Here is a 20,686-nt window from a genome sequence, read left to right as displayed (position 1 = left end):
GTTGTTATTTCCCTCCCTACTTTTTCTCATGCAAAGCTCTGCTTCTGCATGCACCATGCTGAGTCCCTATTCAGAATCAATGCATGTGTCATTATGAGACACTGGGGGATCATTTGTAGGGGACAGCAATTCCTATCATGCTTTGCTTGGGAAGCTGGCCATTGTTGGTCACAGAAAGCTAAAAGAGATAGACTTCTATCCTTCTCCAGCCATGCAACTGTTATATTAATTATTAGGAAAACTAAATCACTGTCATCTTTTTTTGTTGTTGCTATGACATCGATCATAGGTGAATCTGGATACAATATGAGAAGTGGTAATCTATCATGGAACATGGAGTTTGTCCTTTTGGGCTTGACCAGTAATCCAGTCACTCAGAAAGTCCTCTTTGCTCTTTTTCTGGGGATGTATCTTGTGACCTTGGCAGGGAATATTCTCATCATGCTGGCGATAAGAGGGGACCCACACTTGCACACACCTATGTATTATTTTCTGAGCCACCTCTCCTTCTTGGACATGTGCTACACCACCACAATCATTCCTCAGATGTTGTTCAACTTCCTGGCCGAGCGCAAAACCATCTCCTTTTTGGGCTGCATGGCACAGATGTACATCTCCCTGTCTCTGGGAGGAATCGAATTCATCCTGCTAGCTGTCATGGCGTACGACCGGTACATGGCAATCTGCCATCCCTTGTATTATAATGTTCTTATGAACCAACGGCTCTGCATGCAGATGGCAGTCGGGTGTTGGCTCTGTGGCTTCGTGAACGCCCTGTTGCAGACGGTGTTCACTCTGCACTTGCCATTCTGCGGAAGGAAGACCATCAACCATTTTGGCTGCGAAGTCTTAGCCGTCCAGCAGCTGGCCTGCTCTAGCACCTTTGTGGGAGATGCTGTGATGCTGGGAGCTGGTGTCCTCATTCTGCTCACACCCTTCTTCCTTGTGCTGGTGTCTTATGTGTACATCGTCACAACCATCTTCCAGATCCGTACAGCAGAGGGAAGGCGCAAAGCTTTTTCCACTTGTACAGCCCACCTAGTGGTGGTGACCCTGTGCTATGGGACAGCCATCTTTGCCTACTTGCGACCTAGGTCCCACTATTCACCTAAGCAGGGGAAGACTGCCTCATTGTTCTATTGTATTGTTACTCCCATGCTGAACCCCATGATCTACAGTTTGAGGAACCAAGAGGTAAAGGGGGCCCTGGTGAAAGTTGTTGGCCTAAAGGGCAAAAGGAGAACCCTAATTTCCTCATGACAGTCTTTTGTTCCCCCAAAGTCGGGAATCAATCCTAATCAAGACAATCATTCCGAGATTCCCCACACAAGTGATCATGTATATTGCTAGAAAGAAGGGAAAACAAATAATGGCTACCTCAGGATTTTATGTGAGGCCTGAGAGGAAAAATTCTGCCACTACAGTATGATTTTCTCTTGCCATTTTGTTATTTGATGATGTGCAGTCTCCACACTAAGGACCTTTTGGTATTTCTGCAGTGGAATGTGTCTTCATACCAGTGGATTTTGATATCAATGTCTCCATCTATGAATAAAACATTTGAGAAAAATAACAACATGGAACCTAATCAATGATAATCTTGAGCAATGTTAATAATTCTAACTATCAATTAATAATATGTAAATGCAAGTTGAAAACTGGATTAAAATAACGTATAACAAATATGTATGTGTTTTTGTTTGTCAATATATGTTCCCTCCAACATTCTTTTGAGAAAGAAAGTGCTAAGAATTAAACTGTCTTTGATTGCTGTGACCTCTTTCAAATCTCACTTGACATATCCATTTCTCTAGCACTAACAGTTCCAGACTCTTTCACTGAAAATATATAAATATAATTGCACCCACATAAAGCAGTACTAAAGCAGTATCAAAGATTCCTATTGTATAACAGTCATTCTCTCAGTTTAGAACTGCAACATGTCTATTCAGAGTTCAAAGGGACTTACTCCCAAGTAAGTGTGCACAGAATTATACTGATTTGCATTTGCAGTGTGATCTTCGAATGTGACAGCTATAAATAAATACAATTAAAAAAAGCAAATATTGAATTAATTACCCATACCTCACTTTTAATGTAATTATAAGAAATGTTTACAGTTCAAGGCTTTGTTTTGGGGTGTTGGTGAGTGAAAAAGTAAGACTAAGTAGCGGCTTTTTAGAAGCTTGCTAATTTAGTCCATGGAATAAGATGGTACATAATTAAAAAAAATATATAGCAGCATTTATAAGACCTTAACTGGTTCAGGCTCTTTGCTCCATGTGAAAAATGAAGCCTGACGAGAGCAGATTACCTTTTTGTTGTCTAGCTCAGGTATGCAATTAGGTCCACAGATGATACTGGCCCACAAAACAGCTTACAAAATACTGCACCTTTGTTAATCATTATTTATTTGTAAATCCTGCCTGCTTGTGCACCTAGATTCTTAGGTGTGCTATTCACAACCCTGATCTAGTTTTTTATTTGCTTCAATCCTCACATATTTCCTCTTAATATAGTCATTTCAAAATATATGAAATATGATTTACCATTCTGTGAAACAGCACTTCCACTTCTCTCTGTGTTTCTTTTTACATCCTAGACATAAACTGCTGCCATCTTTGTTACTGTTGCTGGAAATAGTTGTCAGAAAAGAAGCCAATAAAGCTAGCCTCTCTTTGAGGACCAAAGTTTAATAGTATTTTATTATATTCAGGGTTCTGGGTTGGTGGTTGGCCAATACAGGACCTTGTTTTTTAAATGTCAGCCAATAAATTTGATTGATACAATGCACAGTTTTCTTACTGTTGAATGGAAGTTTTTTCCTTGTCTCCAAAACTTCAGAGAACAGTGGCAGTCCTTCATCATAAAAAGTAACACAAGATCTTCCCTTTTACACATTGCTACCATCGTCTGGCTGCAATGATGATAACATTTCATTGTGCTCCTCTACAATTCAAGGTGCAGAATCACTCACTGTTGTGTCCCTGGCTACTCCAATATACAGTCACCTAGGAGATTTATATAGTATATATTTTTAAAAGCTATGGTTCATGGAAGCTCAAGGAGAGTGCTGCTATAAATTCAGTGAAACTAATTAAAAGCATCACAACAACGGTTAACTGCAAGGTCCTAAAACAACAGGTTCTTGAATGAAGCATTTATTAGCTTCTGTATATCAAGAGTCAACTGGTACAGTGCTGTGGCTTGGTATATTCAGGCTTGGGTACCAGATTGGAATGGGTCCTTTGTGGCTCCGTGCAGCTGCTGTAGAGAGGATGCTTACATGTAGCAACTTCCCAGATCCCTAATAATGTGGGCGCTTGAAAATTGTCTCTCTGCCAGTTTGGAGTTGATGGCCTTTTAAACTGTGTGTGTGTGTGTGTGTGTGTGTGTGTATAGTCTGTCACTATAATACATATTTTTGTGTTTTTATTTTGTAAACTGCCCTGTGACCTTTGGCTGAAGGGTGGTACACAAACAACAAACAAACAAACAAACAAACAAACAAACAAACAAACAAGTGTAACCCTGTCATTTGTTTCTGGAGAGCCTGTTCTTTACAGTTCAAACATTGGGCAATGTTGTGGTTCTTCACTGAAAGAAAGGAAAGGATGGAAAGCACAGTTCCCTACACCAAACCTTTGATAACTTCCCCTTTGATTATTTATTTACACAACAGTAAATTTTTTTGGCACAGCACCAGGTTGTTGATCACGTCATTGCTAATATTTGGAACAGCTCTTACTTGGTCTGGTAAAAATGATACAAGCAGAAAGGGAAAAAAAGGTGGAGAGAACAAGCCAGGAGTAGTAAGAGTCCTGAAGGAAGTCAAGAGGCTGATTCCAAGAAATATGCTTGCCATTAAAACATGCACACCATCATCTGTCACTTCTGCAGCTGCACATTTTAACAACAGAAGCATCATTTGCTTCACTTTTGCATGAATTATCTTTGATAACTGTAGGAAGTGGCTCTAGGTAATAAAACAAAAAGAGCCTGAAGTTCTTCTAGTAAGAACATTATAGAACCACCATACTTGTATTGCGAATATTTTTCTACAGCTGTGAAAAAGAATGTACCAAAAGGAGTCAGGTCATTTTAAGCAGTTGTTTTAAGTGCATTTTTATCTTTCTGCAAAGAGAAAAACACATTTTTCCTGTTTAACACCCTTTTCAAGGCATCCTTCACCTCCTTGTTCCTCAGGCTGTAGATCAAGGGGTTCAGCATGGGATTCACCACGGTATAAAACACTGACACAATCCTGTCTTCGTCTGGTGAGGAGTCCGAGCTGGGGCGCATGTACATAAAAACCGCTGTCCCGAAGAACATTATGACAACGGCCAAGTGAGAAGTGCAGGTGGAGAAGGCTTTGCGCCGCCCTTCGGAGGAGCGGATTTTCAAGATGGCGGAGACAATGTAGATATAGGAAATGCATATCTCCAGTGTGATGAAGAGCCCATTGAAGATGCAGAAGGCAAACAGAATGATCTCATTCACTCTGGTGTCAGTGCAGGAGATGTTGAGGAGGGGAATCACATCACAGAAGAAGTGCTTGATGACGTTGGAGTGACAGAAGGACAGCCGGAAAGCGCAGCTTGTGTGTATCATTGCAATCCCAAAGCCACAAAGGTAAGAAGTGACAAGGAGCTGCAGGCAGAGCTGTCGGGACATGATGACGGTATAGAGCAAGGGTTTACAGATTGCCACATACCGATCGTAGGCCATCACTGCCAGAAGGAAGCACTCGGTAGTCCCAAATGCAATGAAGCTATACATCTGAGCGGCACAGCCACTCAGTGAGATGGCCTTGTTCTCAACCAAAAGGTTTATTAGTGTCTTTGGGGTGATGGCTGAGGAGTAAGAGAAGTCCAGGAAAGCCAGGTGGCTGAGGAAGAAGTACATAGGAGTGTGCAGTCGGGCATCAACCCTAATCAGTGTGATCATGCCCAAATTCCCTATGACTGTGATCAAGTACAGGATCAGAAACACCACAAACAAAACACCTTGGAGTTCTGGCCTGTCTGTTAGTCCCAGGAGAATGAATTCAGTTATGGTGCTATCGTTTCCCTCAGGCATTTTTACAATGACTTGACTAATACGGTTTATGGGCAATTAAAATCTGTGATGAGTAGATGTGGGCTCTCTTTCTCTTTCTCTCTCTCTTTCTTCTTCTCCTCGTTGGCCTCTTGATGGAAATTCAATCTAGTTAATCAATGAAGGTCCGTGTTTGCCTCTTCACATCAGTACAGCTATTGAGGACAGGTTTTTTCCCCACCCACATGCTGCATCTTCTGTGGAAGAAACATAGAAACGTAACTATAACTCAAACAACTCTTCATTTCGGCAGGGGAAAGGAAGCTTCCAGTGCAATTCCCACCCAACCTACATAATCCACTTTCAACGTTTCTACTCACAGTATGCCTCCATAATTCTGGGGGGCTGTTCTAATAAAGCTTTGTATAAGACTCTGGGTGTTTTATGGGTGGGGTATAAATTATTATTATTATTATTATTATTATTATTATTAGACAGTGATTTCCATTCCTTACTTTTATCAACTCCTCCTCTGATTATTTAAACCCATCTGCCCCATATGTTGGCTTTTGGAGAGACTCTCTGTGAGATATCATACCTTGTTTCTAGAACTCTATCCAGTGCTCCATTCATGTGCATTGTCCAATAGAATAATGGTGAGAGATCTGTATCTGATGATTGGTTATTGACAGGTTAGCAAAAACATTTGACTATATAAAATCAGTATCTATCATCTATCATCTATCTATCTATCTATCTATCTATCTATCTATCTATCTATCTATCTATCTATCTATCTATCAGCTATCTATCTATCATCTATCTATCATCTATCTATCTATCTATCTATCTATCTATCTATCTATCTATCTATCTATCTATCTATCATCTATCTATCTATCTATCATCTATCTATCTATCTATCTATCTATCTATCTATCATCTATCTATCTATCATCTATCTATCTATCTATCTATCTATCTATCATCTATCATCTATCTATCTATCATCTATATCTATCTATCTATCTATCTATCTATCTATCTATCTATCTATCTATCTATCTATCTATCATCTATCTATCTATCTCTCTATCATCTATCTATCTATCATCTATCTATCTATCATCTATCTATCATCTATCTATCTATCTATCTATCTATCTATCTATCTATCTATCTATCTATCTATCTATCTATCTATCTTTATCTATCATCTATCTATCTATATCTATCTATCATCTATCATCATCTATCTATCTATCTATCATCTATCTATCTATCATCTATCTATCTAATCTAAAGTAACTATTCCCACTATGGGAACTCTGCACAAGGACTTCTGCTAGTACAGTGGGTCTTTCCCTCCTCTCCTTCCCGCTGGTATGCCCTACATGGCTGGGGGGCAGTGTGTCAGGAAAACCCTCACAGCAGCTTCTGAGGGGAGGTGAAGCATTGCATCTGGTGAGCTAAAAAGTGCTTGCACTGACAAAAAGTTGCCACAGTGCTACATTGCATTTCTCCCAGGAACTCTTAACTCAAGTTTCAGACAAATGTGCATCTTGAATGCAAAATTTTAAAAAGAAAGAAAATAAAAAGGAAAAAAAGGGGGGAAGGGAGGAGACAAGTTTTCCACAATTTTTTTTCTCCAGGACAGGTGGGCCTGGTGGAGAGTGCTACATGCCTGTCATCCCACCTGCCACATTCCTGTGCTTACTGAAAGGGAGAGAGGAAGGGGTATGATGGTGGGGAGGTTGCTGCAGTGCGAACACAACAGCAGAGTCAATGTGGCACTTATGTTTCAGGGTCTGCATTGTGCAGACACCCCCCACTGCCTCTCCCTCCCAGTAAGCACAGCAACAAAGTGGATGGGTGGCCTGATGTGCATTGTTTCCCCTCCTTGCTTTCTGCCCCTGCTGCAGGGCTACTCTTACCATCAAACAGAATGACCCAGCCCTCTCAGGCAGCAGATGCAGAGAGGCAAGGAGTAGCAGAGAGAAGGCCGAGGGTCAGGATTGCTTTTACTTAAAACTAACAGTGCACACAATGATTGTGTAAACCCAAACTAAGGCAAAGTTGTCTGTTTAAAAAACTAGCTTGGCTATTTTACACATTTTAAAAGAGGGTGATTTACTCACATAGCAAAGTGATTTTTTTTTTAATACTTTCTATGTTTGTTTAAACAAATGCATAACAACAACTCTCAATTTAAAACCACATACTACAGAAATCCTACCAGAACACACAACAGAAATACCACAAACATCAGCATTTTTGCCTCAATGCCAGAACAAACAGTCAAGATCTCACCTGGATGGAGTCTAAAGGCCAGCAATGTGGGTACCCACCAAATTTCAGAACCAGGAGCCTCCACAGAGAAGATCTGCCCATGGTCATTATCAAACACGTAGCTCACAGGGGTGGAACATTAAGAGGGGCTTCCCTTATGTACCTCTCTGTATACTGAGGTATATCAATGAGCCACCAAAAGATGCATAGATTAGGCTGACCTGCAAGGTAACAAAGCCATCTTCATGGTGGTTCCTCTATTATGAAATTCTCTTCCCTCTAAAGTTCATCAGATCCAACTCTTGGTACTTTCAGGAGGATGGTAAAGACCTCCCCCTCCCTCCCTTCAGCCTTCAAGTAAGTTTGTCACAATTTTCTCCTCACATTTTAACTGGCATCTATCTGTTGGTTATTGCTAGTTTTGAGTGCCTCAACAACAGTGTGAGCCTCAGGCCTTTTGTCTACATGATGCTGCAAGAAACTGTACAGATGAGTCAGACTTACTATGCTTCACATGGCTCCGCAAAGGCTGGCTCTTCCGTTTCCCTGAAGAATGAAAACATTGAGGTATTTCAGTTCCTAATGGTACTATTCAGGAGAACATTGCCAGGATGAAAAATAATAACGCTGATTTCTATTTCAGTTAAGCAGGCCACAGTTTTCTATTCTGTTCTCCATCATTTTTAAAATAAAAACATTTCACCAATTAACTGAAGAGGACTGACTAAGCTGCAAAGTGTGTGGGCTCTGCTGTCTTTTAATAAAATAGTTCACAGCAGTGCTATTTTTCTAGAAAAGGAGGTGCCTTGTTTTCTTATAATGGCAATGGTGCCCACCTGAGAGGTGCCGGAACTGAGTTCTGGAAAGTTCCGGCTGAAAAAAAGAGCCCTGGTTTACAGCCTGGTTCTATGCATACTTACGCTCACTATGTTTTTGGGCAGAGCGTTGTTCCCAAGGAAGCGTGCACAGGGTTAGTCTTAGGTTAGGTACGAATTACAAGCTTAAAATGCAGCTAGGTCATTCTTTTTCTCAATTTGGACCGAAGCTGGTTTAGGGAAAAATGCATCAAAGTGCAGGCACAGGATAGATATGAGTAGTGGCTAATGTTGTGTGCACACTGCTTCCCAAACCAATGGTGGGAACACACACTGGATGCAGAGTAAATGGGTGCACAGCCTCTCTTGGCTAACAATTAAGAGTCCAGTTTTCCAGGAAGCGCTTCGGTTTCAAATTACCTTGCAATATTTCCAGGTTGTAAACTGCAAGGGCAGGTTTGAAAGGGCTTAGAATCAGCTAGTGCAGGAGTATTTCTACATTGCCTCAGGTTCTTTGGGACTAGATGGTCCTTTGAGACAGCCTCACGAGAGCTCTACTGATGTACTGAACTCAGGATCAAGCCAGATGTGATTGCATCAGTCCCATTTTTCCCCACATCTTTCCCATCCACAGGTAAAATGGGTGGGAGGATTTGCAAGAAATATAGAATATGCCTTAATCTGTATGAATCAAGGTCTTCCTCCTCCAGTGAGGCATAGCTCTGGTACACTAATGCACAACTTGTAGCCTTAGTCATGGTTGCCCCCAAATGGAAGCAGTCGAGATAAAAAGAGACAGCATGATATAACGGTTTGAGAGCTTAGTGGTTCAAATCCCTATTCAACCATGAAGCTGATTGGCTGACCTAGGGTCAAAAACTGACTCTCAGTCTGACAGCAGCTTCTGCTCTCCAGCCATTGAGTTCCTACTGGCGATGTGTCAATAACCCAAGTGGACATAGCTGTGAGAGATCCACTCCTCCCATCACATTCACCTGGGGGGCAGTGACACAACCCTAGTATACCTGAAGGAGCGTCTCCACCCCCATCATTCAACCCAGACACTGAGGTAGATGCTGTATTGCAGGGATGTCCAACCAGTAGATCGCGATCTACCAGTAAATCACGATCTACCAGTAGATCCCTGGCTGATCCTGGTAGATTTTGGGATCCTTATCGTGTACTCAAAGTTATGGGGGAAAGTTAAAAAACTCTGTGCAATCCTCCCCAATGGGTAGATCACTGCCATTTTTTTTTAGAGGGAGTAGATCACAGTCTCTTGGGAGTTGGACATGACTGCTGTATTGTTATGATGTGATCCTAATCAATGAAGGAAGGTCTTTAAATAGAACGAATGCATGCATGCTTGCATTACATTTCTCAACAGAGGAGCCACCTTTGTAGGTAAAACTACCAAAGATCTTGTGGCACTTATGAGATTGATTGTGGCAGAAACGTTTGTGTAATGACTTTACTGCACCATCAGATGCATGAAATGTTACCCTTAACTGGTACACACATATGTGCAAGCAGAAGATCCAAAAGACCATGAAATTTGTTTTTGTGGCATTTAAGTGCAAACACACACAAGGTGAACCTAGTGACCATTCAAATCAAACTAATAGGTGGTGATAGCACAGTTGCTTTAGCTGAACTAATTTAATACCTGTTGTAAAAGAAAAGGCTATTGCTTTAATTGAGCCATAAATGAATAGAACTGGGTGGCTAAGGATGTTTTAGTTATTTCAGTGAAGACAACTCAATGGAGGTAACATATATGTTTTGCCATGCATAGATTAGCTTTTGTCATCTACAACAGTGTACAATGTCTATGTTAATTCAGATTGGAACCCACATAGGGAAGATTTTAGAGTTGTTCCATTTATTGTTTTATGATTATTTTGTTACATGATTATTACTATTTAAATTACAAAATTCTTTTAAACCCCCAAGTAAAGGTTGTTGGCTCATAACAAAAAATCCAAAGTGCATATTAGGGAAATTCCTTTATTAAGCCAACAGAAAGGTGTGCAAGCGTGTGTTTTTTAACATCTTGTCTGATAAAGCGTTTGAGGGGTATGTGTACATATGCTCAGAAGCTTTCACAGAATTCTGTTTCATTTCTGTTGGCCTCCTCAAGGAATTGCCCTAAATTGTTTTTGCATTCATTGTAAAAACATTTTCATCCTCACGGATTGCCTGAAAGCTTCCTTCACTTCCTTGTTCCTGAGGCTGTAGATTAGGGGATTCAACATTGGGACCACCACTGTGTAGAACACAGAAGCCACTTGGTCCCGACCCAACGAGTAGCTTGTATTGGGACGCAGATATGTGAATATCAGAGTCCCGTAGAAGACTCTTTGCCCTTTTTCTGGGGATGTATCTTGTGACTTGGCAGAGAATATTCTCATCATGCTGGCGATAAGAGGGGACCCACACTTGCACACACCTATGTATTATTTTCTGAGCCACCTCTCCTTCTTGGACATGTGCTACACCACCACAATCATTCCTCAGATGTTGTTCAACTTCCTGGCCGAGCGCAAAACCATCTCCTTTGTGGGCTGCATGGCACAGATGTACATCTCCCTGTCTCTGGGAGGAATCGAATTCATCCTGCTAGCTGTCATGGCGTACGACCGGTACATGGCAATCTGCCATCTCTTGTATTATAATGTTCTTATGAACCAACGGCTCTGCATGCAGATGGCAGTCGGGTGTAGGCTCTGTGGCTTCGTGAACGCCCTGTTGCAGACGGTGTTCACTCTGCACTTGCCATTCTGCGGAAGGAAGACCATCAACCATTTTGGCTGCGAAGTCTTAGCCGTCCAGCAGCTGGCCTGCTCTAGCACCTTTGTGGGAGATGCTGTGATGCTGGGAGCTGGTGTCCTCATTCTGCTCACACCCTTCTTCCTTGTGCTGGTGTCTTATGTGTACATCATCACAACCATCTTCCAGATCCGTACAGCAGAGGGAAGGCGCAAAGCTTTTTCCACTTGTACAGCCCACCTAGTGGTGGTGACCCTGTGCTATGGGACAGCCATTTTTGCCTACTTGCGACCTAGGTCCCACTATTCACCTAAGCAGGGGAAGACTGCCTCATTGTTCTATTGCATTGTTACTCTCATGCTGAACCCCATGATCTACAGTTTGAGGAACCAAGAGGTAAAGGGGGCCCTGGTGAAGGTTGTTGGGCTAAAGGGCAAAAGGAGAACCCTAATTTCCTCATGATTGTCTTCTGTTCTCCATCAAGTTCATTCTCAGCATCTAAGTTGATCCCTCTATATCCTTACCTGGGTGTTGTAAGTTAGTGGGACTTAATTCTGAATCAACATACATTGGATTGCACCTTAAATCAGTCAAAACTGGCAGGGTTGAAGTTAGGTGAAATGATATATTTTCCAACCTCACTGGCACCCAATCCTCACTACTTTGTATGAAGGCTCAAGAAGGGAGAAAAAGGTCTTTGTCAGTTATATTAATGATTACTAACTGTGAGCACAACACACAGTAACTCTGAGCATTATCTTGAATTGCTCATTCAGTTACTTGGAGTAACAGAGGATTGGAGGGAACTCTCTGTGTGTCCCCTTTAGCTATACAATGCAGGTAATAACCCTTTGGTCTACAGAAGCTCACATGCACATTCAATAAGGCTGATGGTCTTGGCTGTGCAAATTCTTCGGGTATATTTCCTCTTGTAAATATGCTAGCTCTACCATGTTAGGGACGTGTGAATTACATGTGCAGGGGAGCCCAGTTCTGGCAGGTAAGTCAGTGTGTGAGGAGGGAAGGGTTATCTTTTCATTCCCCCACCTCAGTCGAAATGGAGATTATCTTACCTCTCCACCCTGTGCAGTCAGAAACTTTGAAAAAAAATCCCTTGAAGAGATACTCCCCACTTCCTCACATGCTGTCTTCCCAGTAAGAACAGTGGCATTATTTAAGGAAAATGAAGATATGCTGCCTCATGCTATGACTTGTCCACACTTTGGCTTGTCCTCTGCAAAATCCACTCTTTAGCACTAATTTGGAACAAATGACTATCTGTGGAAAACTTGATTACCATTATTTCCATTTCAATGATAAACTGTGGGTGTCCCTATGGGAAAGTGGTGGAGCAAGTGGAAGTGGGGATGAGCCCTGTGACAACACATTCACTCTGGAAGTTCTGGAAACTTCCAGCCTGCAAGCTCATCCATGCCTCTGTTTGCCCTGCTGCTTTCCTTCAGGGAAACCCAATCTTTAGCGCTGAATTGGAACAAATGGAAATTGGGTTTTGCACAGATTGTCATTTGTTCTGATTTATCACTAAAGAGTGGGAAAGCAGTGGGGCAAAAGGAAAGCTGCTTGGACCAATGGGCAAGCAGCAAATCGCTTAGTCCCATGCTTTCTGGGATGTGACAGGAGGAAGTATGGACAAACTCTTCTTGCATTGCTAGGCCATGTAGTATAAAGTTACCCATATTTCTGTGTCTTGTACCTCAAACCTTTACTGACACCTTTGTGTTTTGTTCTTGAGGGAGGGCTCTTTTGGTATGTATTAGAGCTAGGTTAAGTTAGCTTTATTGTTTTATTTTGTATTATGATTCCCAATTGTACTTTATGCTTTAAACCAGTGGTTCCCAACCATTTTTTGGCCATGCCCCACCTAAGCATCTGTAAAATTCTGATGCCCTCCCCTGTGATATATAATTCTTATTATTCAAAAAGTGAACTCCTGTTCACGTGGAGGAAGCCTAAAAGGCCATTAACGTGGTCTAAACAAGCTTCTATATTGCCCCCCCCAAATCAAATTGACCCCCTGTGGAGTGTGTGCCCCACGTTGGGAACCGTGGCTCTAAACAGTATTTTTTTAACAATATATTTCTCACTGGCACACAGGTTCTGTCTTTTTTGCTGTCACTTTTAATTATTTCAATAAATCTACTTCTACAATCCTGGTGTGGTTTCTTGGGAAAAGCCATGGTGGTGGATCCAGTTAAGTGACCTGTTGGTTAAACTGCTACTGAGTAACCTTGTGGGCTCAAGGCTCTCAAGGCAGAGAGTATGGTTCTTAGCTCTTGCTTTTTTGGAGTCTTGAGGTTGTTTGGTAAAGTCTGGGAGTCTCCTGGCTTAGGCTGGTTGCCTTTTTCATCTCTGTCCAGTTGGCACCTGCTAAACTGGCAAGGAGCTGAATCCCAGGTTTTGGAGACCTGGTCTTCTTGACAGCTGTTTTGTGAGTTTTTTTATTTTTTAATGGGTTTTCTGCTTCATAAATGAACTTTCTGCCTATGCTGCTGTTTCCTTTGCTCTGTATAATCCAACTAAACTGGGTGCCCAAACTGTATTTTGCACAAGGGCCCACAACGAAGTGGGTCACCATTGGTAGTGCCTTCTTACACAATGCAGCATTTGATAAAATCTGAACAAGTGATATTCAACTATTTTTTACTCAGAGCCGCCCCACTGCAATTAACCTAACTTAGTCCTGCCCATTCATTTCAATAGGTCTATTGATTTTAACCTTTAAAGCCCTAAATGGCTTGGGGCCAGCTTACTTAATTATTACCACCATCCATATATGCCTACCTGGACCTAAAGTCATCTTCAGAGACCCTTTTCTGGTTGCCCCCCACTAAATGAGCTACCGTACGTGGTTACTGAATAGAGGGTCTTTTTGGCAATGTACCCCGATTACAGGATATACTCTCCAGAGAGGCTCACCTGCTCTTTCAGCACCAGCTGATACCTTTTTATTTTCCCAGGTATTTTGAATTCTTACAATCTTTTAGTGCTTTTAAATGCTGTTTTATATAGTTTTCAGCTGGTTATTTTATCTCTTCTATTTTTTTATTTATAAATATGGATTCATTGCATTCCCCCTTGATTCTCATCTTACATTTTTTTCAAACTGTAATATTTGCCACCCAAAGAATGTTAGTTATTGGACAGTATACCAATGTTAAAAACAAACACATTTTTTTGTTTTATTTCAATTTTGCACAGTTAGGAGTACCAGTGATGCATGAAACAATCTATTCTAACCAGGGTTTCTGTTCATGTACAACATTTGCTTATTGAGAAAACTTCAGCCTTCCTGAGAATCTCATCAGCGCATCCTTCACCTCCTTATTCCTCAGGCTGTAGATCAGGGGATTCAGCATGGGGATCACCACCGTGTAGAACACAGAGATCACTTTGTCTCGGCCCAGAGAGTAGCTTGAAATTGGTCGGACATACATGAACACTGTGGTTCCATAAAATATCAAGACAGCTGTGAGGTGAGAGGCACAGGTAGAGAAGGCTTTGCGTCTGCCTTCTGAAGAGCGAATGTGCAAGATCGTGGAGATGATGTACACATAGGAGATCACAATCTCTGCTGAGGTGAAGATGCCATGGAAAGTGCCAAAGGTGTAAAGCACAATCTCATTACTGTAGGTATCACTGCAGGAGAGCTTTATGAGAGGGGGAATGTCACAGAAATAATGATTGATGACATTGGAGGCACAGAAGGAGAGCCTGAACGTGGAGATAGTTTGTGCAAGAGCATGGATAAAGGCGATAAGATAGGTAATGCCTACCAGCTGAGCACAGAGTTTCTTTGTCATTATGGCTGTATAGAGGAGTGGGTTACAAATGGCCACATATCGGTCATAGGCCATTACAGCCAGTAGAAGGCACTCAACGCTTGCAGTCAGGACAAAGCTGAACAATTGTGCAACGCAGCCACCAAATGAAATGGCTTTCCTGACAGCTAAAAAATTCACCAGGGTCTTGGGAGTTATAGTTGAGGAATAGCAGAAATCCACAAAAGCTAGGTTACTGAGAAAATAGTACATAGGGGTGTGGAGTCGGGAATCAATCCTAATCAAGACAATCATCCCGAGATTCCCCACACAAGTGATCATGTATATTGCTAGAAAGAAGGGAAAACAAATAATGGCTACCTCAGGATTTTCTGTGAGGCCTGAGAGGAAAAATTCTGCCACTACAGTATGATTTTCTCTTGCCATTTTGTTATTTGATTATGTGCAGTCTCCACATTAAGGACCTTTTGGTATTTCTGCAGTGGAATGTGTCTTCATACCAGTGGATTTTGATATCAATGTCTCCATCTATGAATAAAACATTTGAGAAAAATAACAACATGGAACCTAATCAATGATAATCTTGAGCAATGTAATAATATGTAATAATTAATAATATGTAAATGCAAGTTGAAAACTGGATTAAAAAAACGTATAACAAATATGTATGTGTTTTTGTTTGTCAATATATGTTCCCTCCAACATTCTTTTGAGAAAGAAAGTGCTAAGAATTAAACTGTCTTTGATTGCTGTGACCTCTTTCAAATCTCACTTGACATATCCATTTCTCTAGCACTAACAGTTCCAGACTCTTTCACTGAAAATATATAAATATAATTGCACCCACATAAAGCAGTACCAAAACAGTATCAAAGATTCCTATTGTATAACAGTCATTCTCTCAGTTTAAAACTGTAACATGTCTATTCAGAGTTCAAAGGGACTTACTCCCAAGTAAGTGTGCACAGAATTATACTGATTTGGATGTAAACCCTACTTACTTCTGAGTAGGCAGTATTTATTTTAAAAACCCTCAAAGTGGTTCACAAAGACATGTCCAATAAGAAGACACAAACATCACAAAAGGTTCTTCACCAAAGTAATCCTATAATCTTTGAATGTGACAGCTATAAATAAATACAATTAAAAAAAGCAAATACTGAATTAATTACCCACACCTTACTTTTAATGTAATTATAAGAAATGTTTACAGTTCAAGGCTTTGTTTTGGGGTGTTGGTGAGTTAAAAAGTCAGACTAAGTAGCGGCTTTTTAGAAGCTTGCTAATTTAGTCCATGGAATAAGATAGTGCATGATTAAAAAAAAAAATATATAGCAGCATTTATAAACCTTAACTGGTTCAGGCTCTTTCCTCCATCTGAAAAATGAAGCCTGACGAGAGCAGATTACTTTTTTGTTGTCTAGCTCAGGTATGCAATTAGGTCCACAGATGATACTGGCCCACAAAACAGCTTACAAAATACTGCACCTTTGTTAATCATTATTTATTTGTAAATCTTGCCTGCTTGTGCACCTAGATTCTTAGGTGTGCTATTCACAACCCTGATCTAGTTTTTTATTTGCTTCAATCCTCACATATTTCCTCTTAATATCGTCATTTCAAAATATATGAAATATTATTTACCATTCTATGAAACAGCACTTCCACTTCTCTCTGTGTTTCTTTTTACATCCTAGACATAAACTGCTGCTATCTTTGTTACTGTTGCTGGAAATAGTTGTCAGAAAAGAAGCCAATAAAGCTAGCCTCTCTTTGAGGACCAAAGTTTAATAGTATTTTATTATATTCAGGGTTCTGGGTTGGTGGTTGGCCAATACAGGACCTTGTTTTTTAAATGTCAGCCAATAAATTTGCAAGACAAATCAACAATATTTACCATGACACAATGCACAGTTTTCTTACTGTTGAATGAAAGTTTTTTCCTTGTCTCCAAAGCTTCAGAGAACAGTGGCAATCCTTCATCATAAAAAAGTAACACAAGATCTTCCCTTTTACACATTGCTACCATCGTCTGGCTGCAATGATGATAACATTTCATTGTGCTCCTCTACAATTCAAGGTGCAGAATCACTCACCATTGTGTCCCTGGCTACTCCAATATACAGTCACCTAGGAGATTTATATAGTATATATTTTTAAAAGCTATGGTTCATGGAAGCTCAAGGGGAGTGCTGCTTTCTCGAGGACAGGGGGGCCTGGTGGAGAGTGCTACATGCCTGTCCTCCCACCTGCCACATTGTTGTGCTTACTGGAAGGGAGAGAGGAAGGGGTATGATGGTGGGGAGGTTGCTGCAGTGCGAACACAACAGCAGAGTCAATGTGGCACTTCTGTTTCAGGGTCTGCATTGTGCAGACACCCCCCACTGCCTCTCCCTCCCAGTAAGCACAGCAACAAAGTGGATGGGTGGCCTGATGTGCATTGTTTCCCCTTCCTGCTTTCTGCCCCTGCTGCAGGGCTAATCTTACCATCAAACAGAATGAGCCAGCCCTCTCAGGCAGCAGATGCAGAGAGGCAAGGAGTAGCAGAGAGAAGGCCGAAGGTCAGGATTGCTTTTACTTAAAACTAACAGTGCACACAATGATTGTGTAAACCCAAACTAAGGCAAAGTTATCTGTTTAAAAAACTAGCTTGGCTATTTTACACATTTTAAAAGAGGGCGATCTACTCACATAGCAAAGTGATTTTTTTTAACCTTCTAAGTTTGCTTTAACAAATGCATAAAAACAACTCTCAATTTAAAACCACATATTACAGAAATCCCACCAGAACACACAACAGAAATACCATAAACATCACCATTTTTGCTGAAATGCCTGAAAAAACAATCAAGATCTTACCTGGATGGAGATGAAAGGCCAGCAATGTGGGTACCCACCAAATTTCGGAACCAGGAGCCTCCACAAAGAAGGTCTGCCTATGGGTCATTATCAAACATGTAGCTCACAGGGGTGGGACATTAAGAGGGGCTTCCCTTATGTACCTCTCTGTATACTGAAGTATATCAATGAGCCACCAAAAGATGCATAGGTTAGGCTGACCTGTAAGGTAACAAAGCCATCTTCATGGTGGTTCCTCTATTATGAAATTCTCTTCCATCTAAAGTCCATCAGATCCATCTCTTAGTCCTTTCAGGAGGATGGTAAAGACCTCCACCCCTCCCTTCAGCCTTCAAGTAAGTTTGTCACAATTTCCCCTCACATTTTAACTGGCATCTATCTGTTGGTTATTGCTAGTTTTGAGTGCCTCAACAACAGTGTGAGCCTCAGGCCTTTTGTCTACATGATGCTGCAAGAAACTGTACAGATGAGTCAGACTTACTATGCTTCACATGGCTCCGCAAAGGCTGGCTCTTCCGTTTCCCTGAAGAATGAAAACATTGAGGTATTTCAGTTCCTAATGGTACTATTCAGGAGAACATTGCCAGGATGAAAAATAATAATGCTGATTTCTATTTCAGTTAAGCAGGCCACGGTTTTCTATTCTGTTCTCCATCATTTTTAAAATAAAAACATTTCACCAATTAACTGAAGACGACTGACTAAGCTGCAAAGCGTGTGGGCTCTTTAATAAAATAGTTCAAAGCAGTGCTATTTTTCTAGAAAGGAGGTGCCAGAACTCATCTTGACCACCTCCCTTGTTTTCTTATAATGCCAATGGTGCCCACCTGAGAGGTGCCGGAACTGAGTTCTGGAGAGTTCCGGCTGAAAAAAGAGCCCTGGTTTACAGCCTGGTTCTATGCATACTTACGCTCACTATGTTTTCGGGCAGGGTGTTGTTCCCAAGGTAGCGTGCACAGGGTTAGTCTTAGGTTATGTACACACTACGAGCTTAAAATGCAGCTAGGTCATTCTTTTTCTCAATTTGGACCGAAGCTGGTTTAGGGAAAAATGCATCAAAGTGCAGGCACAGGATAGATATGAGTAGTGGCTAATGTCGTGTGCATACTGCTTCCCAAACCAGTGGTGGGAACACACACTGGATGCAGAGTAAATGGGTACACAGCCTCTGTTGGCTAACAATTAAGAGTCCAGTTTTCCAGGAAGCGCTTCAGTTTCAAATTACCTTGCAATATTTCCAGGTTGTAAACTGCAAGGGCAGCTTTGAAAGGGCTTAGAATCAGCTAGTGCAGGAGTATTTCTACATTGCCTCAGGTTCTTTGGGACTAGATGGTCCTTTGAGACACCCTCATGTGAGCTCTACTGATGTACTGAAGTCAGGATCAAGCTAGATGTGATTGCATCAGTCCCATTTTTTCCCCATCTTTCCCATCCACAGGTAAAATGGGTGGGAGGATTTGCAAGAAATATAGACTATGCCTTAATCTGTATGAATCAAGGTCTTCCTCCTCCAGTGAGGCATAGCTCTGGTACACTAATGTACAACTTGTAGCCTTAGTCATGGTTGCCCCCAAATGGAAGCAGTCGAGATAAAAAGAGACAGAATGATATAACAGTTTGAGAGCTTAGTGGTTCAAATCCCTATTCAGCCATGATTGGCTGACCTTGGCTCAAAACTGACTCTCAGTCTGACAGCAGCTTCTGCTCTCCAGCCATTGAGTTCCTATTGGTGAAGTATCAATAACTCAAGTGGACATAGCTGTGAAAGATCCACTCCTCCCATCACATTCACCTGCGGGGCAGTAACACAACCCCAGTACAGTGGTACCTCAGGTTACATACGCTTTACGTTAAATACGCTTCAGGTTACAGACTCCGCTAACCCAGAAATATTACCTCGGGTTAAGAACTTTGCTTCAGGATGCGAACATAAATTGTGCAGTGGCGGCACAGCGGCAGCAGGAGGCCCCATTAGCTAGAGTGTTCAGGTTAAGAACACTTTCAGATTATACCTCTGTATACCTGAAGGAGCGTCTCCACCCCCATCGTTCAGCCTGGACACTGAGGTCCAGCTCCGAGGCAGATGCTGTCTTGCAGGGATGTGCAACCAGTAGATTGCAATCTACCGGCAGATCCCTGGCTGACCTGGTAGATTGTGGGATCCTTATCATGTACAAAAAGTTATGGGGAAAAGTTAAAAAACTCTGTGCAATCCTCCCCAATGGGTAGATCACTGCCATTTTTTTTTTACTGGGAGTAGATCACAGTCTCTTGGGAGTTGGACATGCCTGCTGTATTGTTATCAATGAAGGAAGGTCTTTAAATGGAACGAATGCATGCATGCTTGCAATACATTTCTCAACAGAGGAGCCACCTTTGTAGGTAAAACTACCAAAGATCTCGTGGCACTTATGAGATTGATTGTGGCAGAAACATTTGTGTAATGACCTTACTGCACCATCAGATGCATGAAATGTGCAAACAGAAGAACCAAAAGACCATGAAATTTGTTTTTGTGGCATTTAAATGCAAACACACACAAGGTAAACCTAGTGACCATTCAAATCAAACTAATGGGTGGTGATAGCACAGTTGCTTTAGCTGAACTAATGTAATACTTGTAGTAAAAGAAAAGGCTATTACTTTAATTGAGCCATAATTGAATAGAATTGGGTGGCTAAGGATGTTCTAGTTATTTCAGTGAAGACAACTCAATGGAGGTAACATATATGTTTTGCCATGCGTAGATTAGCTTTTGTCATCCACAGCAGTGTAAAAGGTCTATGTAAATTCAGACTGGAACCCACATAGGGAAGATTTTAGAGTTGTTCCATTTATTGTTTTATGATTATTTTGTTACATGATTATTACTATTTAAATTACAAAATTCTTTTAAACCCCCAAGTAAAGGTTGTTGGCTCATAACAAAAATTCCAAAGTGCATATTAGGGAAATTCCTTTACTAAGCCAACAGAAAGGTGTGCAAGCGTGTGTTTTTCAACATCTTGTCTGATAAAACGTTTAAGGGGTATGTGTACATATGCTCAGAAGCTTTCACAGAATTCTGTTTCATTTCTGTTGGCCTCCTCAAGGAATTGCCCTAAATTGTTTTTGCAT

The 20,686-nt window shown here is 41.2% G+C and overlaps 2 protein-coding genes across 2 annotated transcripts; one reads left to right on the top strand and one right to left on the bottom strand.

Moving 5' to 3' along the window:
• Positions 1-333: 333 nt before the first annotated feature.
• LOC309356754 (olfactory receptor-like protein OLF3) lies at positions 334-1,260 on the top strand (the record flags this gene model as incomplete). Its single annotated transcript, XM_081888435.1, has 1 exon — positions 334-1,260. The coding sequence occupies one exon, from the start codon at positions 334-336 to the stop codon at positions 1,258-1,260; it is 927 nt and encodes a 308-aa protein (XP_081744561.1).
• A 2,841-nt stretch (positions 1,261-4,101) lies between these two features.
• LOC309356745 (olfactory receptor 5AP2-like) lies at positions 4,102-15,009 on the bottom strand (the record flags this gene model as incomplete). Its single annotated transcript, XM_081888417.1, has 2 exons — positions 14,211-15,009; positions 4,102-5,095 (listed from the first exon to the last, which is right to left on the bottom strand). Exons 1-2 carry the CDS (start codon positions 15,002-15,004, stop codon positions 4,102-4,104), a joined length of 1,788 nt encoding a protein of 595 aa, XP_081744543.1. The 5' UTR covers positions 15,005-15,009.
• Positions 15,010-20,686: the final 5,677 nt, after the last annotated feature.

The sequence above is a fragment of the Podarcis melisellensis genome, assembly GCF_964234715.1.
Source record: "Podarcis melisellensis genome assembly, chromosome: 1".
Classification (NCBI taxonomy): domain Eukaryota; kingdom Metazoa; phylum Chordata; class Lepidosauria; order Squamata; family Lacertidae; genus Podarcis; species Podarcis melisellensis.
Note: the sequence above shows the minus strand (reverse complement) of the source record. Positions and strands in the feature narration are given on the sequence as shown.